General features: G+C 40.3%; 2 protein-coding genes across 3 annotated transcripts in view; one reads left to right on the plus strand and one right to left on the minus strand.

Annotated features, from left to right (window-relative positions):
* Positions 1-1585: 1585 nt before the first annotated feature.
* Positions 1586-11246, minus strand: nom1 (nucleolar protein with MIF4G domain 1). Its single transcript, XM_030756265.1, has 11 exons — positions 10320-11246; positions 10102-10214; positions 8716-8911; positions 7628-7951; positions 7392-7502; positions 6968-7138; positions 4874-4995; positions 4626-4758; positions 2893-3024; positions 2682-2791; positions 1586-2122 (listed from the first exon to the last, which is right to left on the minus strand). The coding sequence occupies exons 1-11, from the start codon at positions 11244-11246 to the stop codon at positions 1945-1947; spliced, it is 2517 nt and encodes an 838-aa protein (XP_030612125.1). The 3' UTR covers positions 1586-1944.
* Positions 11247-11311: 65 nt separating this feature from the next.
* The window catches only part of lmbr1 (limb development membrane protein 1), a 42932-nt gene continuing 34852 nt past the window's right edge, over positions 11312-19391 (plus strand). For both annotated transcript variants that reach the window (XM_030756266.1, XM_030756267.1), the window contains exon 1: positions 11312-11625. In XM_030756266.1, the coding sequence (XP_030612126.1) occupies positions 11563-11625 (63 nt within the window). In that variant the 5' untranslated portion in view covers positions 11312-11562. The remainder of the gene's footprint in view (positions 11626-19391) is intronic.

Genomic DNA, 19391 nt, shown 5'->3' on the forward strand with positions numbered 1-19391 from the left:
GTGTGTTTCAGGCCGGATGCGAACACAGAGGCTTGTGTTTTCCTCCTTGCTCTGACAGGTCGGGTCATGGGAATTGCTGTTAATAGCGTTGTCGGATCTGTGCAAACGTGCAGTGTGAGCAAACAGCAAGGAGGCAGACAGACGGAGGAAACATTTCGCACCACACCAGCAATGGGCTCGTATTAATAAAGCGTTTTAAAGGCATGCTAAGCGTCAAACTTGGCTGCTCAGGCACTATTTTCAGGACTGAAATCATTTAAACTCATAAAATCAGGTTAACAAAACAAAGATTTTTTTTTTACAAAGATCAATTAAAACGTCATTAGAAATTATTAACCTCACATGATGCACTTTTGTGGAAACACGGCAGTATTTAAGTTTTTGAGCAATAATAATCTGATTGGTTAGAAAGAATATCTTATTTAATTCCGATGAGGTTAACATTAATAAATTATAAGCATAAACCATGTATAAGCAGGCCAAATAATTTAGCGCCGGGTTCTTGGTGAAAATGAGTGGACATCCTCACTACCAAACATCCCACCAGCTCCATTTTCTAATATCCAGTGTGACCTTCTTTTAGCCCAGTCATGCATTTTATTATGTCCGTCTCAATTAATCTGACTGAGCCTTCGGTGCGGTTTAATAACGCACTTGACTTGCATGCGCTTTTTACGCGTGGGCTTCTTTCCAGAAAGCACGGACTAGCCGTGATTTGACGCGTCATCATTACCCCCGCAGTCATCAGCGTTAATCTATAGCAGAGTCTCACTGATTACGTGTCATTTGTATCAGGATTACTGAGGGATCTGTTGGTTATCGTCTGCTGTTTGCTTTAGCAGACTCAATCAAAGTTCAGCTGGGGGTCAGACCCCAACAGAGCACACCAGGTGAGGCTGTAGGAAACTCTCCGGCTCACGGGTGCAGACAATGGCCAGTGTATGGACTGCACAGTGTGTCCATTGATCCCATTATCTCCACCTCAGCAGCCAAATTCTCAAGCTTCTCCACCGATATTCTCAATTGCCTGCATTGATGAAGTGATGTGCTCTCTAAAGTTACCTCAAACCACTCTGAATTCCCTTCAGCGGACGCTCTGGCTGACCTTAGTGTCCGATTGCTGACCTCAGGCCACTGCTCCCAAGCCTTAGATTGATTCAGGCCAGACCAGTGGAGCTAATTAATAGGAGCAAGTATCAAATCTAGCAGATTGACGCTGCTATGCTAACAATGTGGGGTGGCACTGGTGTCAGCTCGCAAACACTATAGGACAGATTCAAGGCTCCAGGTCATTTCACCAGGGTGTGTAAACACTGAATGAACGGCACCACAAACCCCTCTGTTCTCTCTGCTCCTAGTGCAAATATCAACCAAAGGATAGAAATACAGCAATCAACCATGTTTAAGTCAGAAAAAGACCTGATTAAAAGATGCCTTATTATCTGGAAGGTGTAAATAGACTCAGTAAAGTCTAGAAGAATAGATCCAGGTGATCAAACTGCAATATTAACTCTTGCAGCACACTGCCTCCAAGAGGGCAGTCTCAGGAGAAAACAAAAAAAGGTTATTTTTCTTTAGACAGGAGTCAAAGCTTAATTTATTGAGGTTTTCACTGATTCACTTAAGGTACAAGATATTTTCTTCCAACAACAAATGTACAAAAGCATGAACAATGCAATTATTTAACACAGTGTACACACCATTAAACGCTGTTGTGTGTCTGAGGGAATCAATCATTTCCAAATGTAAAAAACTTCCTGTTAAAATTTATGTACAAAATCATCCCAAGGCAAAAATAGCAGAATCAATCATCTTCATCTACTTGCTTCCTTTTTAAGTACACAGCAGGTTTGTGTTTTTTGTATTAGGTCTTCTGTTGTTCCATGTTTTTTTTTTTTCTCCCCACAGTCCATATTTTGAGTTTCTGGTGTGCGTGTCTGTGTTTTACAGTTTGAGCTTGGCCTCTTTGGCCTCCATGGCTTTGGTGGCGAGTTGGGCGCGCTCTGACAGCACTGCTGCTTGCTCAGCTGGTCCCTGGGACTGGGCGTTCTTCAGGAGGAAGTGGCTGATGAAAAGCTTCAAGCCCTCCCTCAGCATTCCTAGCTTAGGAATTCCTGAAATCCTGGTGGACGGGAAACAATAAGTGACACAGAGTGTGAAGCCAAGAAGAAGTGACTTTTCAAGATGCAAGCTAATAGCGGTTAATAGATAGTGGATGGTATAGTCAGGAAATATGGCTCTAACACGGCTGTGCCTAAGTGCAGCCTCGCGGGGTTGCTGTCACGGCAGCAAACTCTTAGTTTTGTATTTTCTGATGGAGGTGAATGTCTGATGTAGTCGGTTTGGACATTACACCTCCTTCACCAGCCAGCTCCCTTGTACAAAGTCTGTGTGATGTCCAATTGCACCGATGTGAGAATAGTAGCTCAGGTAATGTGGAGACTTCACAGTGAGTGAGAGGGCATCATTTGTCCTGCCTTCTGTGTGCTCTACAGAGACAACACTCTGTCCTAAATCAAATGGAGTACTTCTATAGTGAGAAGACATTTGAATAAACATAATTATCCCCTGCTATGTGTGACAGGAATCTCCTGAAACTGCCCACATTTCATGTGCGAAAAAAGCTGATGTTTTATATTGCAGAAATTTAAAAAAAAAGTTCTGTGAACTATGCAGCTCACCTTCCAAATATCGTGGCCAGCTCCTCAGGCTCAGTTTCTTTCAGCAGCTTGGTCAGCACCTGACGCAAGAAGCGCACTGTGGGCTTATCTAGTTCCCCAAACTCTATTACCTAAAGACACAACCACAGAGGTGAATGTAAAGAATACGTTTGAAGACTGAATTTATAAAATCAACTGAATACATGTAATACAGACACAACATATTGATTACTTTGAGAATGGAGAGCGAGAGGCATTTACTCCGAAGGAAGCGCGTGACCAGCTGGACCAGATTGTTAAAGGTGCTGCTGGAAAGGCTGGGAAGCTCCCTGAACTTGTCCCAGAGGCTGAACTGGAAAGTCATCTATGAGAAGGCAGAAAGAGTTGAAGGAATAAATAAATCCACAAACACACATATAATACAGTACTGTGTGTCTTGATCCACCCCTCATTTCTTTATATTTTGTTAGGAAAATGGGAAATAGCTGTAGTGATTTATTGAAACATGTGCAAACACATGGAAATACAGTATTAAAAAAAAAGTGTGTACAATTCTAATAAGTTTGAAAGTCAATATTTAGTATGACCGCCATTCTTGAACACAGCCTGAACTCTCTTAGGCAGCTTTCTTGTCATTTCTCTAAGTAGTCTTCAGGAATAGTTCTCCAGGCTTCTTGGAGGACATTCAAAGCTCTTCTTTGGATGTTGGCTGCCTTTTATTCTGTTCTCTGTCAAGATGATCCCACACTGCTTCAATAATGTTGAGGTCCGGGCTCTGGGGAGGCCAATCCAAGACTGACAGTGTTCCTTTGTGTGTTTTTTTTTTTTTTCCAGGTATGCTTTTACTGCACTGGAAGTGTGCTTGGGATCGTTGTCATGCTGAAAATTGAAGCCGTTGCCCGGGAGATCAAAATCTGGTTGTACGTTTTTGTGTTCATAATTCCATCAATTTTGACAAGATCTCCAACACCACAGCTGAAATGCAGCCCCTGACATGGCTTTCAGATGCAGTTCATCTGCTGTAGATAGCTTTTTTTTTTTTTTTTTTTAGGTTCTTCACATGTCCTTAAGATGCCCAGTTTCCTCAATTTCTTTAAGGACCAACTGTACACCAAGCTGAGATAAGTCAAATTTTTGGCTAATACTGCATGCAAATCACCTTGCTTTGTCATTTTTTGTAAATTAAACAAAAGAAATTTGAACAAGGTATGTGTTTTTGTGACAGGCAGCTAGCAATATAGTGCCTGAAGCACAATTTAAAATTGGTTCTTTGCCAAGTTGTCTGTTATGTGTAGACAACACTTGAGTTAGATGCGTTTTTTTGTTGTCATTGTTGCTTGAATGCATGATTCATAGGCCAGTGTTACATAGCTTAAAAAATTTCTTTGAAAATGATCAGGAAGAAGGACTGGACTGAAAATAAGTGAAAAAGTAGCCAATGTCCAAAGAAAAGCTCCTCAAGAACAAAATATAAAGAGATGAAAAGTGGCTCAACACTTTTGCACAATATTATATACACAGTATGACTATCAGCAATTCCCAAATCAAGCACACTAAATAACCAACTCCTCTACACAGGTAACTCTCGCATCTAGACCCAGTTTACATGTGAAAAGCAAACATTCCCATCAGCTCTGCTCTGAAGCTCTTTGATGAGGACAATGGTCACCAGTTTCTGATATGAGCTGCTGGCCTACATGACAGCAAAGTAGGAAGTGCGGTCTCAACCCCATTGTTTGTAGTCACAGTTTGAGTCAAATCAGAAGCCAGAGGTGTTAGAGGCTCCCACACTGCAGAGGTGAACTGCAGGCCACGCACAGATTGAGAGACTGGGTGGTCACATGCACATGGCTCATGATTAGAATCTTATAAGGAGGATGCACAGTATACTTTTAATTACTGTATACCATAATCATTGATTCAATGAGCAGCATCTGTGTTAAATGGTTTTGCAAGTAAGGGTACCTGGAAGCGCCGGTCATGCGAGCAGAATTTCTCTCCCAGTACGGCATAAAAGGCATTGAAGTTTTTCTCTTGGAGACAGCAGTCCATCAGAACATGTACAATCTCTCTCTCCTGCTTGTCCTTCAGACCCATTCTTTAAGCAAATTAAAAATAAATATATACATAAAAAAAAAAACAAATCAACCTTCCAAGTGAACGAGACAACTCAAATAACTGAAGAATGACACAGAGATGTGAGCCAAACCAACCTCAACAGTTTCTCAAATGCATCCATGTAATCTTCGCTGGTCATAAGCACACAGAAGATGTTTCTTCTGACATCAGTGTTCATCCTCTGTTTCCTCGCCAGCTCTAGAACTTTGGCGCTAAACTAAAACAAATAAAACAACAACAGTTAGAAAATTATAAATGCTGTCATTATCATCAAATCCACATTTAGTTGTTTTTTTTTTTTGTTTTTTTTTTAGACATTGTTTCTATTACTCAAATGTTAAGCATCATCTTAAAATAAACTACAGGACAAGACACTGAGGAAGAAATGAGGAAGTATCTGAATGAGGGAAAATACAAAAAGATAGAAAAAAATGAAGCGCTGTGGTTAAAGTACAGTTGTAGGAAATATCCTACAAATAAGATAAATTGGCTTAATGTTGGACTCATGGGAATATTAATGAACAGTATGGATGCAGAGTGGAAGGAAACTTGCTGCCTCCTTGAGGCCAACAGAGAGACTGCTGCACAGAAAGGTACAAAATATTAATAACTCATTTGAATTTGGGCATTCATGAGAGAGAGAGGTGGATGACACTCAACAATAACGAGCAGGTTCTTCAGTTTGGAACAATACTTCCAAAAAGTATAATAAACTACTTTGGTGGATAAGAGGTTACAGATGATTTTGGCTTAGCGGGCAAGAGGAAGTTTTGGAGATTTCTACACTGTAAAATGTAATAAGCTTTAAAAAAATATACAAACTCGTTGCCTTAGAAAAGGTTCAGGTTACTTAAGATAGTTAAGTTAGGGTAACTTGTTCATTGTGAGTGCACAGTACAAAAAATAACTTGATTTTTCTGAGTCAGCAATACTAAATGAATGAATTCAACTGACATGTCAATATACGTCAGTTGCAATACTAAATGAATTAGTTCAACTGACACGTGTGTCAATATATGTTAGTTGTAATACTAAATGAATATGTTCAAGTGTCAGTTGAACTAATTCATTTAGTATTGCTCAGTCAGAAAAATCAAGTTATTCTAAGTACTGAGATTCACAATGAACTAGTTGTCCTAACTTGGCTATCTTAAGTAACCTAAACCTGTTCTAAGGCAACAACTTTGTATATTTTTCTTAAGTACCTGCAATGTAACAGGTCTTACAGTGTACAAATACACTAAAGTGAAAGGAGGAACAAAATGTTATCCTTATTTAATCTGCCTAGAAGTGCACTAAAATGTATCTTTTTAGGAAAGTATGGGGAGGGGAAAAAAATGGTGGCACACATCAGGCAGAGTTGCAGTGAGAAAACGTAAACACTGCACATTTATTTTTTGCACACAGAAAATTTGATATACGGGGAGCCACGGATGATGACGATAACTGCTGGAAGTGTAGAAGACCAGGGGTACCCAAACAAAACTCTGGGCACTGGCAGGCTTTACTGCTGTAAAACTGGTAATTTCCTTGGTCTTGAATGTGTGTTTACTCTAGGTGAAGCAATCAATTGCCTCATCATGGGAGAATACTCCAAGGCCACACATGGAAGAAGGAAAGTGGCACATTTGAAAGGATTTTGTGGCCTTTTTGAAGGTCACATTTGCCCCAAAGCAATGATAATTGGAAAAATTAGAAATTTGATTGGTGGATTACACATGATCACTGACATGCTTGTTGTTTTTTCCAGATGTGGTACAGATGAAATACCTTTTGAATATTTAGTTTAATGTTGTCTCTTTTGCCTTTCATTTTCTTTCCCTCATGACTGGAGACAACTTAATATCCATCCCTAGTATTGATCAGCCTTTACTAACCAATACAATAACTCTTTAAAAGCATTAAGACAAAGGGTCATTCTTTGAAAATCAATCAGTGCCTCCCACATATTTTACACTAATACTATGAAACAATAAAAATAATAAATACTATTTTCCTCCAAGAAAGGAGGGACGGATTGAAATTTTGTGCTTTTTAATTTGATATATTTTTACCAGCATTTTTGAGTACAGGAGATGGCCACATTCAATTTCCAGAGATTAAAAACACACCAGAAACACATGTTTACACTCATTTGGGTGTGCATGTGTTCTGTTTAATGAAATAAATTTGCAGCTCCAGTACTCTACCTGTCCTTCAGCAGGGCTTTGTCTTACGGTTGTGTCCTCTTGCTTGCTGATCATGGGCGCTCCGCTCCACGATGAGCCGACGATCCACCAGCGGCCCACCTGCTCTGCTGCCAGGAGATTATCGAGAGAGACCCTCAGCTTCATGTCACTCCCACTTGTGCTCCTGTGGATCTGAGTATCACAAGTTCACAAGGGATTAACCACGAGAACACTCAGTTGGTTAACAGCAGTTGTATTAGTTAAGAATAATATATTAGGATTCCTGAAATTGACAACTATTAAATTAGATGTTTCAGTCTATACAGGTGGTACTCTGGGGCCACCTGGTGGTACAAGTGGAGGCTAAAAGAATGATTACCATGTTCAATGTGTTCAAGTTAAGGCTTAAAAGATTTATTTTACTATAAATATGGCTGTCACCCACCAGAGTCCTCTGCAACTTCCTCAGTCTCTCCACAGGCTCAGGATCATAGCCAGGGATCTTCCTCATATCATTGTTTTTCAAAGCCAGCATGGTTTCCAGCATGAAACGCACCTGAGGACAGGTTTCACATGTCAGATATGCTTCGAAACTTGATGCATGATTGAGCAATCATTACACAGTGTTGTCAACAGTTAGAAAATCCAATTATATTAATAAAATAATTCTGCTCGCCCTACCCTGGTCTGATCTTGAAACTTCGATCCCATGTCGCTGGCCTTGCGTTGAGCTTCAGAGATGAGCTCCTTCAGAGCCAGAGGATCGTCCTTCCTCAGGCTGAAGCCCACATTCCTCAGCACAAGCAGGACCAGCTCAATGTCCTTCTCTGTGAATGTTCCCACCAGCTGTTTTAGGATGTCGAAGATGAGGACAGAATGTACCACCTGGAAGTTATACAGGTGAGCAACAATGGCAATCAGGTTGTCGCACTCTTTGCCTCCACTTAAGTTCTTGTAGTCCTCATCAAACTTTCGCACAACTGTCTCCAGAAAATGGGCTCCCACCTGGAAAAGGAGAAGATGTGATTTCAGCAGCTGTTACTACATGTGGTTAAAGATATAGATCAACATAAGAGATATTTACAGTGCATATTTTGCATATTTGTCAAACATGTTTCAGATCAAACAAATTTTAATATTAGACAAAGATAACCTGAGTAAATACAAAATGCAGTTTTTAAATAATTATTTCATTTTTTAAGGGAAAAACAGTGGTGAACAGTGGTGAACCTTCCCGGCCTACTAAAATGACTCCAAGAATGCATCATTAAATATTAGCCTAATGCTTAATAAAACTACACGTAGTGCTAAAAAAAAAAAATCAAAGTTTGGAATAAAAAGTAAGGTTAATGAATAAAATGTGACTGATTGCGTACAGCTGCTGACTTAATCACATTTTATGTCATTTAGAAAATGAAGAGCCAATCGAGCTGACTAACAGTCAAAGCCAATTAGATTAAAGTGTTACAGATCACTCTCCAATTAATTCAAAGGGTATTACTTTACAACTGAGATGTGCAAAAGAAGATAATCCCTTAGAAAAACAAGCCTTTCATAAATAATCCAAGAGTTGATGTGAATTTTCAGGTCAGTGGTTTCTATTTCTCACACACAAGCACTTTTATCCATGTTGCAGATCTGAGCATCTCCACAAGTCTACAGAAAGTAAAGCCTGCCCACAAGCTCCACTTTAAATACCTTTGTGTCTATTTGATCATTCCTGAAAGTCCATAAACCTCAAAATGAAGGCTCAAATGAGGTGTCCGTACCTCCAAGCCCACAGCATGATGGAGGATGCTGACAAGCAGGATGTGCTCCATTAGTAATCTGTCTGGCATCAGGGTCGGGGTGACGCAAGCTGCTAGCAGCACCTCTGTCAGGGTGTCGTTCATGTCCTTCCTGCTGCAGCTCATGTACAGCTCCTCTAGCTGACCACAGATGGACGACATATTGGGTTCACTCAGCCTGAAGATGATAAAACAACACTTTGACACTTCAGTGAGAACTGTGCAGGATTTTAATAGATTTCATTTTATGCGACTGTGACTACAATCTCAAACAGAAAGCCTCCGTAGTGCGTGAATATACACTGCCTGCCCCTTTCAGCACCCGCATTAAATTAAGCAAATGGGTAAGAGCATTCCACTGAATAATTCCTGCAGTGATTAATAGATTTCAGCTGGCAACAGGTTATTTAACTGGTGATGAATCTTGAATGATTGTGAAACATTTGGTGGAATAAAATTATAAAAAGCAGAGGCAGAAGAGAATAAAAGGGATTGGTACTGAACAGCTGTGGAAAAGCCCTTGTCAGTGAGGCTTGCTGGAAAAAAAGCCTGTTCTCTCCTCAGATTTTCCCTCTACCTGTTCAACAATAAATTATATTATGAGAGCATTTTTTCTGGTTCTTTTAGTTGGCTGCATATAAAACCTGAATTATAATGCAGTAAAACAATCCATTTATAAATGAAAACCATCAGCAGGTATTCCAAATCAAGATTAACCACCTGTGGCTCAGACGGTACCCACTTAATATCAGTTATTATTCTGGGGGGGCATTTTTAGCCTTTATTGGCCAGAACAGTCAAGAATAGAGAGGAAAGTAGGGAGAGCACAGGGGGGAATGATCTCAGGAAATGGTTCGAGGCCAAAATGGACCCAAGTCCCTGAAGCCTTTCGACATACAGGTCACCTGCTCAACCTGTGGAGCTATAGCAGTGCCCAGCAGTTATTATTTAATGGCTTTAATTCAATTTTATTTATATAGTGCCAAACCACAACAGACAGTCTTTACCTTATATTGTAAGATTAATAATAACTAATGATTAAATGCAGAGTGGTGTATAAACAGACTGAAAAGAAGTGAGTGAAGAAGAAAGACTTATCACTGCATCATGGGAACCCACCAGCAGCCTTGGCCTATTGCAGTGCAACTAAGGGAGGGTTCAGGGTCACCTGACCCAGCCCTAACTATAAGCTTGATCTAAAAGGAAAGTTTTAAGATTAATCTTAAAAGTAGAACAGGTGTCTGTCTCCCAAATCCATGCTGGGACCTGGTTCCACAGATGACAAGCCTAAAACTGATCATCTTTTGTTGTGTGGTGATTTAGATCGCATTGACGGATAAAGGTGGGGAATTGATTTCATTGTGTTACCTGTTCACCAAGCCTTTCACGTTCCTCTTCAATTTTTCCAGCTCAGCTTTACGTTTATCATCTCCCATGTTCCGCAAGTGAGGTGGTATGTACTTGCCACTTGCAGAGGTGACCTTGATGTTGTAAGAATTTGTTTATAATCAGATTCATTGTTCAGTATGCAAGATTATCTAATTAAGTGATAAAAATAATCAGATATTTCATGTATCTGAACTCACAGTTTGCGTATTTGTATCGGGGCTGTCTGTTTCCCCTTCTTTTTCATCCTCCGAGTCAGCCGCATTGCTCTCATTAAGCTCATCCTGGTCCATTTCCTCATCTGCTTCCTCTTCATTAGACATTTCATCATCTTCATCTGCTTCCTCTTCATTAGAGATTTCATCCTCATCCTCATCAGTGTCATCATCACTGCCTTCACTTGCCATCTCACTTTCAGCTTCTGGGTCCTCATCTGACCTCTGAGAGTCTTCCAGCTTTTCAAAGTTCTCTTTGGCCATTTCCATGTCATCTTCTTCATCATCTTCATACATCCCCACGGCTGATGATGCTGAGTCAAGCACGCCAAGGATGTAATCAAGTCCATCAGCCACAAAAGACTGAGGGAGACTTTTTTTGTTTTTCCTCTTGTTCAATCCGAGGCATCGCTCCAGCTTCTTTATTTCTCTGTCCTCTTGTTCATTTGCCTCTAAAAGAGCCATTTTTCTTGTTTCCTGAAGCTTAGTTCCTCGCTTGCCTTTCTTGGAAGAAGCTGGTGTTTCGGAAGCCACTACCTTCTCTTTAGGAGCACTGGCAGGGTTGCTTGGATGCGATTTCGACCCATCCTTCTTCGTTTTCTTCTTCTCCAGCTGTGGCTGCTGTTGTTTGTCAGCTCTTATTCCCGAGTCTCCCCCATCAGTTGGGGGCAAGGAGACAGTCTTTTTGCCCTCGTAGTGACTTTTCATTTTGGCTTTTTTCATTTTCCGCTTTTCCTTGCGTAGCTCCTTTCTGCTCTTCTTTTTCACAAATCTCAACCCGTGGCCACTCTCCGCTTCTTCAGAGCCACTTTTGCTTTTAACGAAGGCATCCACTGCCTCCATATATTTCTGTAACACTGCATTCTTCTTCTTTGTCGCCTTCTTACCTTTCTGCTTCCAGTTCCCTTTCATTTCTACAGATTAAACTGCGGCTATTTGAGTTAGCTCATAGAACATTAAACTTCACATGTCTCCATGAGGGCGACCCAGAAACACGTGACCGTTTCCCTTCCAGGGCAGTTGATGACGTATTTTATTTTGGGGCGGTTTTTTTGGGTGGAGGGGCAGGATCGGCTTCGCTCCGATGTAAACTGTCTTTAACCAGTCAGAGCAGTTTATGCAGAGTAGCGAAGACGAAGCAGGAGGAGTTGCTGCTTTGGTTGCTGTCAGTTGTACAGGGTTAGAATGTAGCGAGTCTGTAGCTTTAATTGTTTTTGCAATATGAAGAATGGAAGAAGACGATGTGACTATCAGAGAGCAGAATTTCCACAGCCAAGTTCGGGAGTACATCGTAAGTAACGGAGCGGCTAGCCAAGGCTAGCTGGCTAACGGCTGTGTTAGCGTTAGCTTCGCCTGTCAGTTTGACTCGGCATGATTCGTGTAAGCGTGATAACTGATTCTAAGGTGCCCCTTAAAAAATGTGGAATTTGATACCCAGTTATGTCACGCACTAAGTTGGGTTTAAATTGGAAAAAACAAAAAAAAAACCAACAAAAAAAAAAACGTGAACGCTCTAATTAACAGGAGCTTCCGTTAACGCTAGCTGCCACTAAGTTAATCACAGATGGAAAACTTAGCTAACATGCTGTGTGTTGTCATTTGGCTTGTAAACATGCCCCCCCGGTTCCGTAGAAATAGCTGTAACTGTGACATTGACAAAATGTCAGGGTCCTGCCTAATTCAAGCTTTGTGTGTCTTATTTGTCTTAGATCAGGATGAAGTGTTTATATTTTCGCAGCTTGATGGTCTGTTCAAATTTCGCACACATCTTGGCAGTCACAATATCGAATTTTTACTGCATAATACTATTGCCATGCCCGTCTTTTTTTTTCTTTTTTAGATTAAGTTTGTCTTAAAGCTTGGCCATATACTTTATCCTTAAAGGTACAGTCATTTTTTTTTAGCTTAATTAATAGGAAAAAAGACTACAGTAGCAAATGTGTAGTGTGTAATTCCAACAAACTGATGCATTATCATAAATTTATAGTGTATTAAAATACATACGACTAGGTTTGCAGGTTTTGGAAGCCTCCACGTTCCCCCACCATATTTGATTAGAGTGGCCAGGAAGGACATCTCTCTGACCAATGGTGTTTTATGTATATGGCTGTAGACCGGCTGTACATAGTACACCAAAGATGAAGGAGAAGAGATGTCGTAGGTGTTTGTGTCCTGTGAGGGGGCATTTAAATTCATGCCTGCACCTTCAGATTCAAGAATTAAAGAATCACACCTGTGTTTTATTGTAGGACAAGGGGTCTCCTTCACTAAAGAAATGAAAACGCGAAGGAAAAAGACAATGCCACATCTTAATAAAATGTCATCCTCTTTCTCCTCACATCAAGCCTTATCTCCTGAACTGAAGTCATGGCTCTAACACCTAAAAACGTGTATAAACATGCTTATTTTTTTGTGATAATCCCATCAATATTACTTATTGTCAGCAGATTAGACATGCAACCCTCCCATCTCTGGAGCTGAGAAGACCCGGCTACAGCAACATTTGCTTATAAGCTAACATTATGTCAGCTAATGTTTGGCTTGAGTGTCCTAAAAATCACACTTTCTCTCTGATAAACAGTTTGATTACATTCTCACATTGTATGAAAGTTTATTCACTAAGCGTCAGAGTTCAGCAATATTGCCTCCCCTTCAAAGACAGTTTCACTAACACCAGCGAACAGCAGCCAACAGCGGCTAATAGTAGCAAAAAACAGCAGTTCTTACTGACAGTTCAGCATATCCTCAGCAACTCACCTTAGTATGGCTGTCATCAGTCAAAGGTGAGCTTCTCTGACTGATTGACCCATACTGGACTCCTTTCAGAGTAAATAAAGGTGGAAGCTTCTCACCTGGCAATGACAGCTGAATTAAGCAGTGGCCTTCCACATATAGGGGAAAAACTTCGGGGCAGATCCGGTTCAAACAGCGGTAGAAACTTGTCGGCTGACTGTCGCTGTTATGGGGAATGGTCTAAATTAAGTGTTTTTGATCTCTCTTGGCTGACTAAAACATGTTTTTCCTATAGCAGCCACTGTAGCTAGGTTTATGCACTTGAATTGGGAGGGATAAGAAAGCAGAACTCAGTTGACTGCAATCTAGTGACATCTAGCAGAGAAAATTATACACATTGTAACTTTAAAGTTAGAAAATTTCTGTGCTACAGCAGACAAAGTATTAAAACATAATCTATACAAATGAGCATAAATGAAGTAATACATTAAAAATAATACATTATGATTAGCCAACATGAATCAATAAGGGAAAAATTACGCAAAAGAAAGGAGCAGAATTAAATTGGAAAAAAACAAAAACTGCAGGACAATAAAATAAATGAGCTTGATAAATAAAAATCTAAATTTAGTAAATGGCTGCAATAAGGAGCTCAAATTAAAAATCGTAATAAAGTCAATGCAAGTATTGTACTCTGTGATGGTAGAAGATCTCCTTTCCACAACCTCCCTACCACAGCGACAGTCATTTGGATCTTGGGTTTGCAGGGTTATGCATATTTTTTTTATTTTACTTTTTATTTATATTAGTTTGCTGGAAATATTTTTAACTGTGGCATGGACAAAATGTTAAAGTCCAAACTAATTTTATATGCTTTGTGTATACTGTGTTTATATTCTCGATGCTCAGCACAAATTGCATCAAGCTATGATGTTGATGATGATTTCTCAGTCACCATATCAGACAATGACTACAGCTTTTTCCTGTTTAGTAGATATGTGTTAAGCATTTGATATTGATCATTATTGTGATATCTATTTGGAAAAACTCCGTCACTCAAAATGTGTTTATTAACATAAGTTATATTATAAAGGGGCTTCCTGCATATAAAAGGCCAAAAATAACAGGGAAAATGCACTGACTTCTGTCAAGTGGGGTAAGACAGACTCATTTCCTTAACTGTATGAGGACCAATCAAGCTTACATGCATAGCCACCTGCCAAAGGTCACCAGTTTGTCTGATAATGCTTCACAAAGTCTTTATTCACTGTGTGGTTAGGAGTAATTAAAGTCCATGGTCTGGCTTTAAGATCATGGCCCAAAAATTAGCACTGCTAATTAACACAGCCACCCAGTGTATTGATCTGGCAACTATTCTATCATCAATACGTCACCTGTTTTGTTTTACAGATGAAGCTGCTTGATTTAATTTAGAAGTACTATCATGATCATTTCACTATCATTTCTTCAGCAGTGTGGCTCTAGACTCACTTTTTTGTGAGATACTTGCTAGATAGATCATTACCAACTCCATTCATTTCCCTTTTTAATGGAATTTCAACATACTGTCTATCAGAGGTTTTCCTGGCTCAAAATGGGGCTTTTGGGGGGGTGACTACACACAACTGTGTAAAGTATGGCAGTAAGTCTTTGTTATCTTATTTGACAGAAATGTCTCCTATCCTATATTTTGCTAATCATTTAGCTAAAATGGCATGGTGGTTAGCACTGCTCCCTCACAGAATACCATCTGGAAGGCCTGGTTTTGATTCCACCTTGGCCCGTGCCCCTCCCTCTCTCTCTGTGTGGAGTTTGCATCTTCTCCCCGTATCTGCGTGGGTTTTCTCCGGGTACAGTCCACAGTCCAAAGATATGCAAAGATATTTACTTATTAACATAAATACATTTGTTTGTGGTGTAAATAAAGTTTCAGTTTTGAGATGTTTGTAGTAAGTATCCTAAGTATTCCTGTCAGACAGTTGTGAAATATAGAAACTATCAAATGTCTCACCAGCAGGCAAGGCCAACATCTGAGCTTTAGCTTGCACATTTTGTCCTGATCCTGTACGCCTGGCTGTCAAGTATCCCATATCAACATTCGTGACCACATATCGTTCTCTGTGATGCGGTAACATCAGTATCATTTCATCCTGATGTCTGTGGTGAGTCAGCTTATGAATGGATTTTTTTTATTTATTTTTTTTTACAGGTGTCAGGCAGCTGATATTTTTCAGTTATTGTGTGTACTTGTTTTGCAGTCAGGGTTACTGTGGGTTAGGTTTAAAGGCAGTAAACATGTCTCAGTGACAAGATCATATGCTCTTATCAAACCTGAGCTGGGAAGCAGTTTTCTTCCACAGTGACCACAGTTGTAAATAGTTATGCAAAAATCTCATGCCTATGTTTGGCAAGAATGCAGAAAATCAGGTTACTGTGAGAAATTGGGTTAGGGCAGCATACTATTTTACCACAAAGCTCTAACATCATTATCAGGCTTTCATGTGCTTTTGTTAAACAATAAACTATTGTACACTATATTACCAAAAGTATTTGCTCGTCTGCCTTCACACGCATATGAACTCAAGTGACATCCCATTCTTTAACAGTAGGGTTTAATATGCTGTCAGCTCATCCTTTGCAGGTGCAACAGCGTCATCTCTACTAGGAGTGTGTTCTGGAGTGTGTTTATGGGAATTTATGACCATAAAAGTGCATTTGTGAGGTCAGATGCTGATGTTGCAGTCTCCACTCTAGTTCATCCCAAAGATGTTCTGTCAGGTTGGGGTCAGGACTCTGTGCAGGCCAGCCACGTTCTTCCACACCAAACTCGCTCATCCATGTCTTTATGGACCTTGGTTTGTGCACTGGTGCACAGTCATTTTGGAACAGGAAGGGACCATCTTCAAACTGTTCCCACAAAGTTGGGAGCATGAAATTGTCCAAAATGTCTTCGTATGCTGAAGCATTAAGAGTTCCTTTCACTGGAACTAAGGGGCCAAGACCAGATCCTGAAAACCAATGCCACATCATAATCCCCCCCCTTCACCAAACTTTACATTTGGCACAATGCATTCAGACAAGTACTGTTCGCTTGGGAACTGCCAAACCCAGATCCATCAGATTTTTTTTTTTTTTTTTTTTTTTTTTTTTTTAAAACAACTTGTTTTTGAAAAGATTGTGCTTGCTCAGTATACTCATCTGTCGTGCTAAACCAAAATCATGTTGTTCCAGTATTGAATGCCTAGTACAAAATATACCAAAAAGATGACAAATCTCAATTTCACCAGTTTGTTCTGAAAAACATGCTAAAGTTTTGGCCTTGTGTTCATCAGAGCATGAGGAAAAAATTGAGGTCATGTCATTTATATCCAGGTGACTGGCTTAAAGAATTACATGGTAATTGACTTCCTGCTCTCACATGAATCTTTTTGATTTAATGACAATGATGGGCAACACGGTGGTGTGGTGGTTAGCACTGCTGCATCACTCAGAGAAGGTCCTTGGTGTGCTTCCACCTTGGCTGGGGCCTTTCTGTGTGGCGTTTGTATGTTCAAAGATATGCAGTTACTGGTGTTAGGTTAACTGGTGATTCTATATTGCCCATAGGTGTGAATTTAAGCGTGAATGGTTGTCTGTCTCTCTGTGTTAACCCTGCAACAGGCTGGCAGCCTGTACAGGGTGTACCCTGCCTCTCGCCCCTTGACAGCTGGGATAGGCTCCAGCCCACCCCCCCACCCCCACCCCCCCGCAACCCTGAACAGGATAAGTGGATGGATGGACAATGATTAAAGCTTGGAAACGTGCTAGGAAGTGTTATCTCTGGACTTCTCTAAGCTAATGCACACATTAAAAAAAACAAAACAAAACTCAAGCTAATTTTATACAGTTCATCCAAATATGTATCTCTATAATAATATTGTTTTTAATGACAACCTGCAAAATGAATGGATGTCTCATGTTTTTTCCTTTGAAATCAAACTAATCCTGAGTGAGTCTCATCACCACAGTGCATAAAAACAGGTTGATTGTTTATCTATTTGTTTATATGCCCTCTTAGGGAAAAGGGAGGTCATTACTGATCCTCAGCTCAGCTCCAAAGTTCATTTTCAGGTTGCACAATTGATTTTTAAATTCAAATGCACTTCACTTCAAACTTCCACCAGTTTGTGGGCCTAGGTGGCTTAGTGGTGAAGCTGGCGACCACATACATATGCCGCGTTGCGGGTTCGAGTCCCGGCCCATCGCCAGCTTGCCTGCGTGTCTTCGCCTGTATCTTTCCCCCATTTCCTGTCTCTTTCCACTGCCCATAAAAGCCGCTGTGGCCAAAAATGCAAAAAAAAAAAAAAAAAACTTCCACCAGTTTGTTAACACAAGATAATAAAGATAAAATGGTTATTGTGCCGAAATCTGGTTTACAAAAAATTTCGAATTTTGCTCCCTCAGCACATCATTTTCCTTTTCTTTCATAAAAGTCAAAATTCACTCCCTGCCAGGCTGTGGGAGGGTTACTGCTCTTCACATTAAATTTTTTTTTCCTTTTTTAAAATGGACTAAATCTATGATTTTCCCCAAATTCTCTTTGTAATTGTGTTTAAATAATCATAATCTCAGTACTGACCAAAGATACCGTATTTTCCGGAGTATAAGTCGCACTTTTTTTCATAGTTTGGCTGGGGGTGCGACCTATACTCTGGAGCGACTTATATGTGAAATTTATAACACATGAACCAAAATACTCCAGGCACTTGACATCTCCGTGAACTGGAGCTTTAAGGCAGTCTTGCGTAATCTGTGGGCGCAGTGGATGATCGATGGAGAGCACAGCTTAAGGGCAACTGGGAGAGTGCGCCACCCAACTTTCCTGGAAGTCATTGGATGGATCAAGAAAACGTGGGCTTCAGTGACAACCAAACCATCCTGTTGGGATTCAGAAAGGCTGGAATAATTGGAACTGCAGCTGACGACGAGTCTGACGAAAGCGACACAGAAGAGGAAGCAGCGCTTCGTCTACGGAGTGTGTGGAGTTGTTTAGAAGTGACACTGAGGATGAAGAATTCAGTGGATTGATGGTTTGGTTAACTTGTTAGCATGTTCTTTATACTATGGTTATCTGAATAACTGTTAATGTTACGTTAACATACCAGACACGTACTCTGTTTGTTGTGCGTCATGTAGCTGAATGTGTTGCGTTAGCATAACGTAGGCGTAACCGTGTTCGCCCTGTTCTTTAATCAATTATTATTTTAAATTGCCTTTCAAGATGGAATTTCTGCTCTGGGTCTCGGATTCTATCAAATAACCCCCCCCCCCCCCCCCCCCCCCCCCCAAAAAAAAAAAAAATTGCGACTTATAGTCCAGTGCGACTTATATATGTTTTTTTCTTCTTTATTATGCATTTTTTGGCTGGTGCGACCTATACCCTGGAGCGACTTATAGTCCAAAAAATACGGTAATTGTGAGGAAATAAGTTGATTGGAAATGCTTTGCAGACTGCTTGAACACCACCCATCAGTTATTACCTGCTTTTTTTTCCCTTTGCATAGAATATGAATGGTAATTTTTTGGGGGGAAAATGGGTTGATAAGAAGTCTAGTAGCATTGGCGTTGACAGTGGTGCCTGAAACTGAAGCTGTTATCTCCTTGGAGACTGCTGCGTCTTTGTGTCTGTGCTGCTTTATCAGCTCTGTGCACCTGATGATGTGTTGTTCAGGGTTTGCCCCTTTCTGGTCATCGTTCGGCTTGAGCCAGCATCACCACAGAGTTTATAGCGTAGAATATATCAGCAGTCTTTCATTTGATTTTTCATTTGATAGGGGACTGCATATGGTAAGAAAAATTGTTTTTGTAACTGCTGTCACATTATGACATTTGATTTTTTTTATTATGCCAGTTTGTGTGTCTGAAATGTGTATGCCTGCCTGGCATCTGGTTGAATCATCTCATAATGCCAGCTCAGCTGCAGTGAGCTATGTGGTGTTGACAAGGTGCAAAGTGCTGAAGCGGGACCTTCTAACATTAGTTACATCCTGGTCACTGTCACAGGAGAAGAAGGAAATGTGGAAAGTGATCTTTCTGTGGCTTGTTTTGAGACTGGTTACCTAATTTGTGGACCATGTTGCATGTAGCTTTGACCTAGTTAGTGCCACGAGACAAACAAGAGCAACAATGCAATTCTCGTTCCTATTATAATTGAATAAATGGGTCATATTAACCAGCTTACTTGCCACTGTTTATGTTCACTCATGTGGCTGCAATTAAAGTTTCTGCTTAAACTTTACAACTGACATAAAGCACATGCATAGTTATTTAAGGGCAGTAATCACT

Source organism: Archocentrus centrarchus, chromosome 20 (assembly GCF_007364275.1).
Source record: "Archocentrus centrarchus isolate MPI-CPG fArcCen1 chromosome 20, fArcCen1, whole genome shotgun sequence".
NCBI classification, from domain to species: domain Eukaryota; kingdom Metazoa; phylum Chordata; class Actinopteri; order Cichliformes; family Cichlidae; genus Archocentrus; species Archocentrus centrarchus.

Bases quoted from the DNA above. Each gene is read 5' to 3' on its own strand.
- nom1 (XM_030756265.1), bottom strand. From the start codon at position 11,246: ATGAAAGGGAACTGGAAGCAGAAAGGTAAGAAGGCGACAAAGAAGAAG. The intron at 8,912-10,101 runs GTAACACAATGA...TATCATCTTCAG, and splicing joins GTGAAAGGCTTGGTGAACAG to GCTGAGTGAACCCAATATGT. The intron at 4,996-6,967 runs GTAGAGTACTGG...TATTTGTTTTAG, and splicing joins AAAGCCCTGCTGAAGGACAG to TTTAGCGCCAAAGTTCTAGA.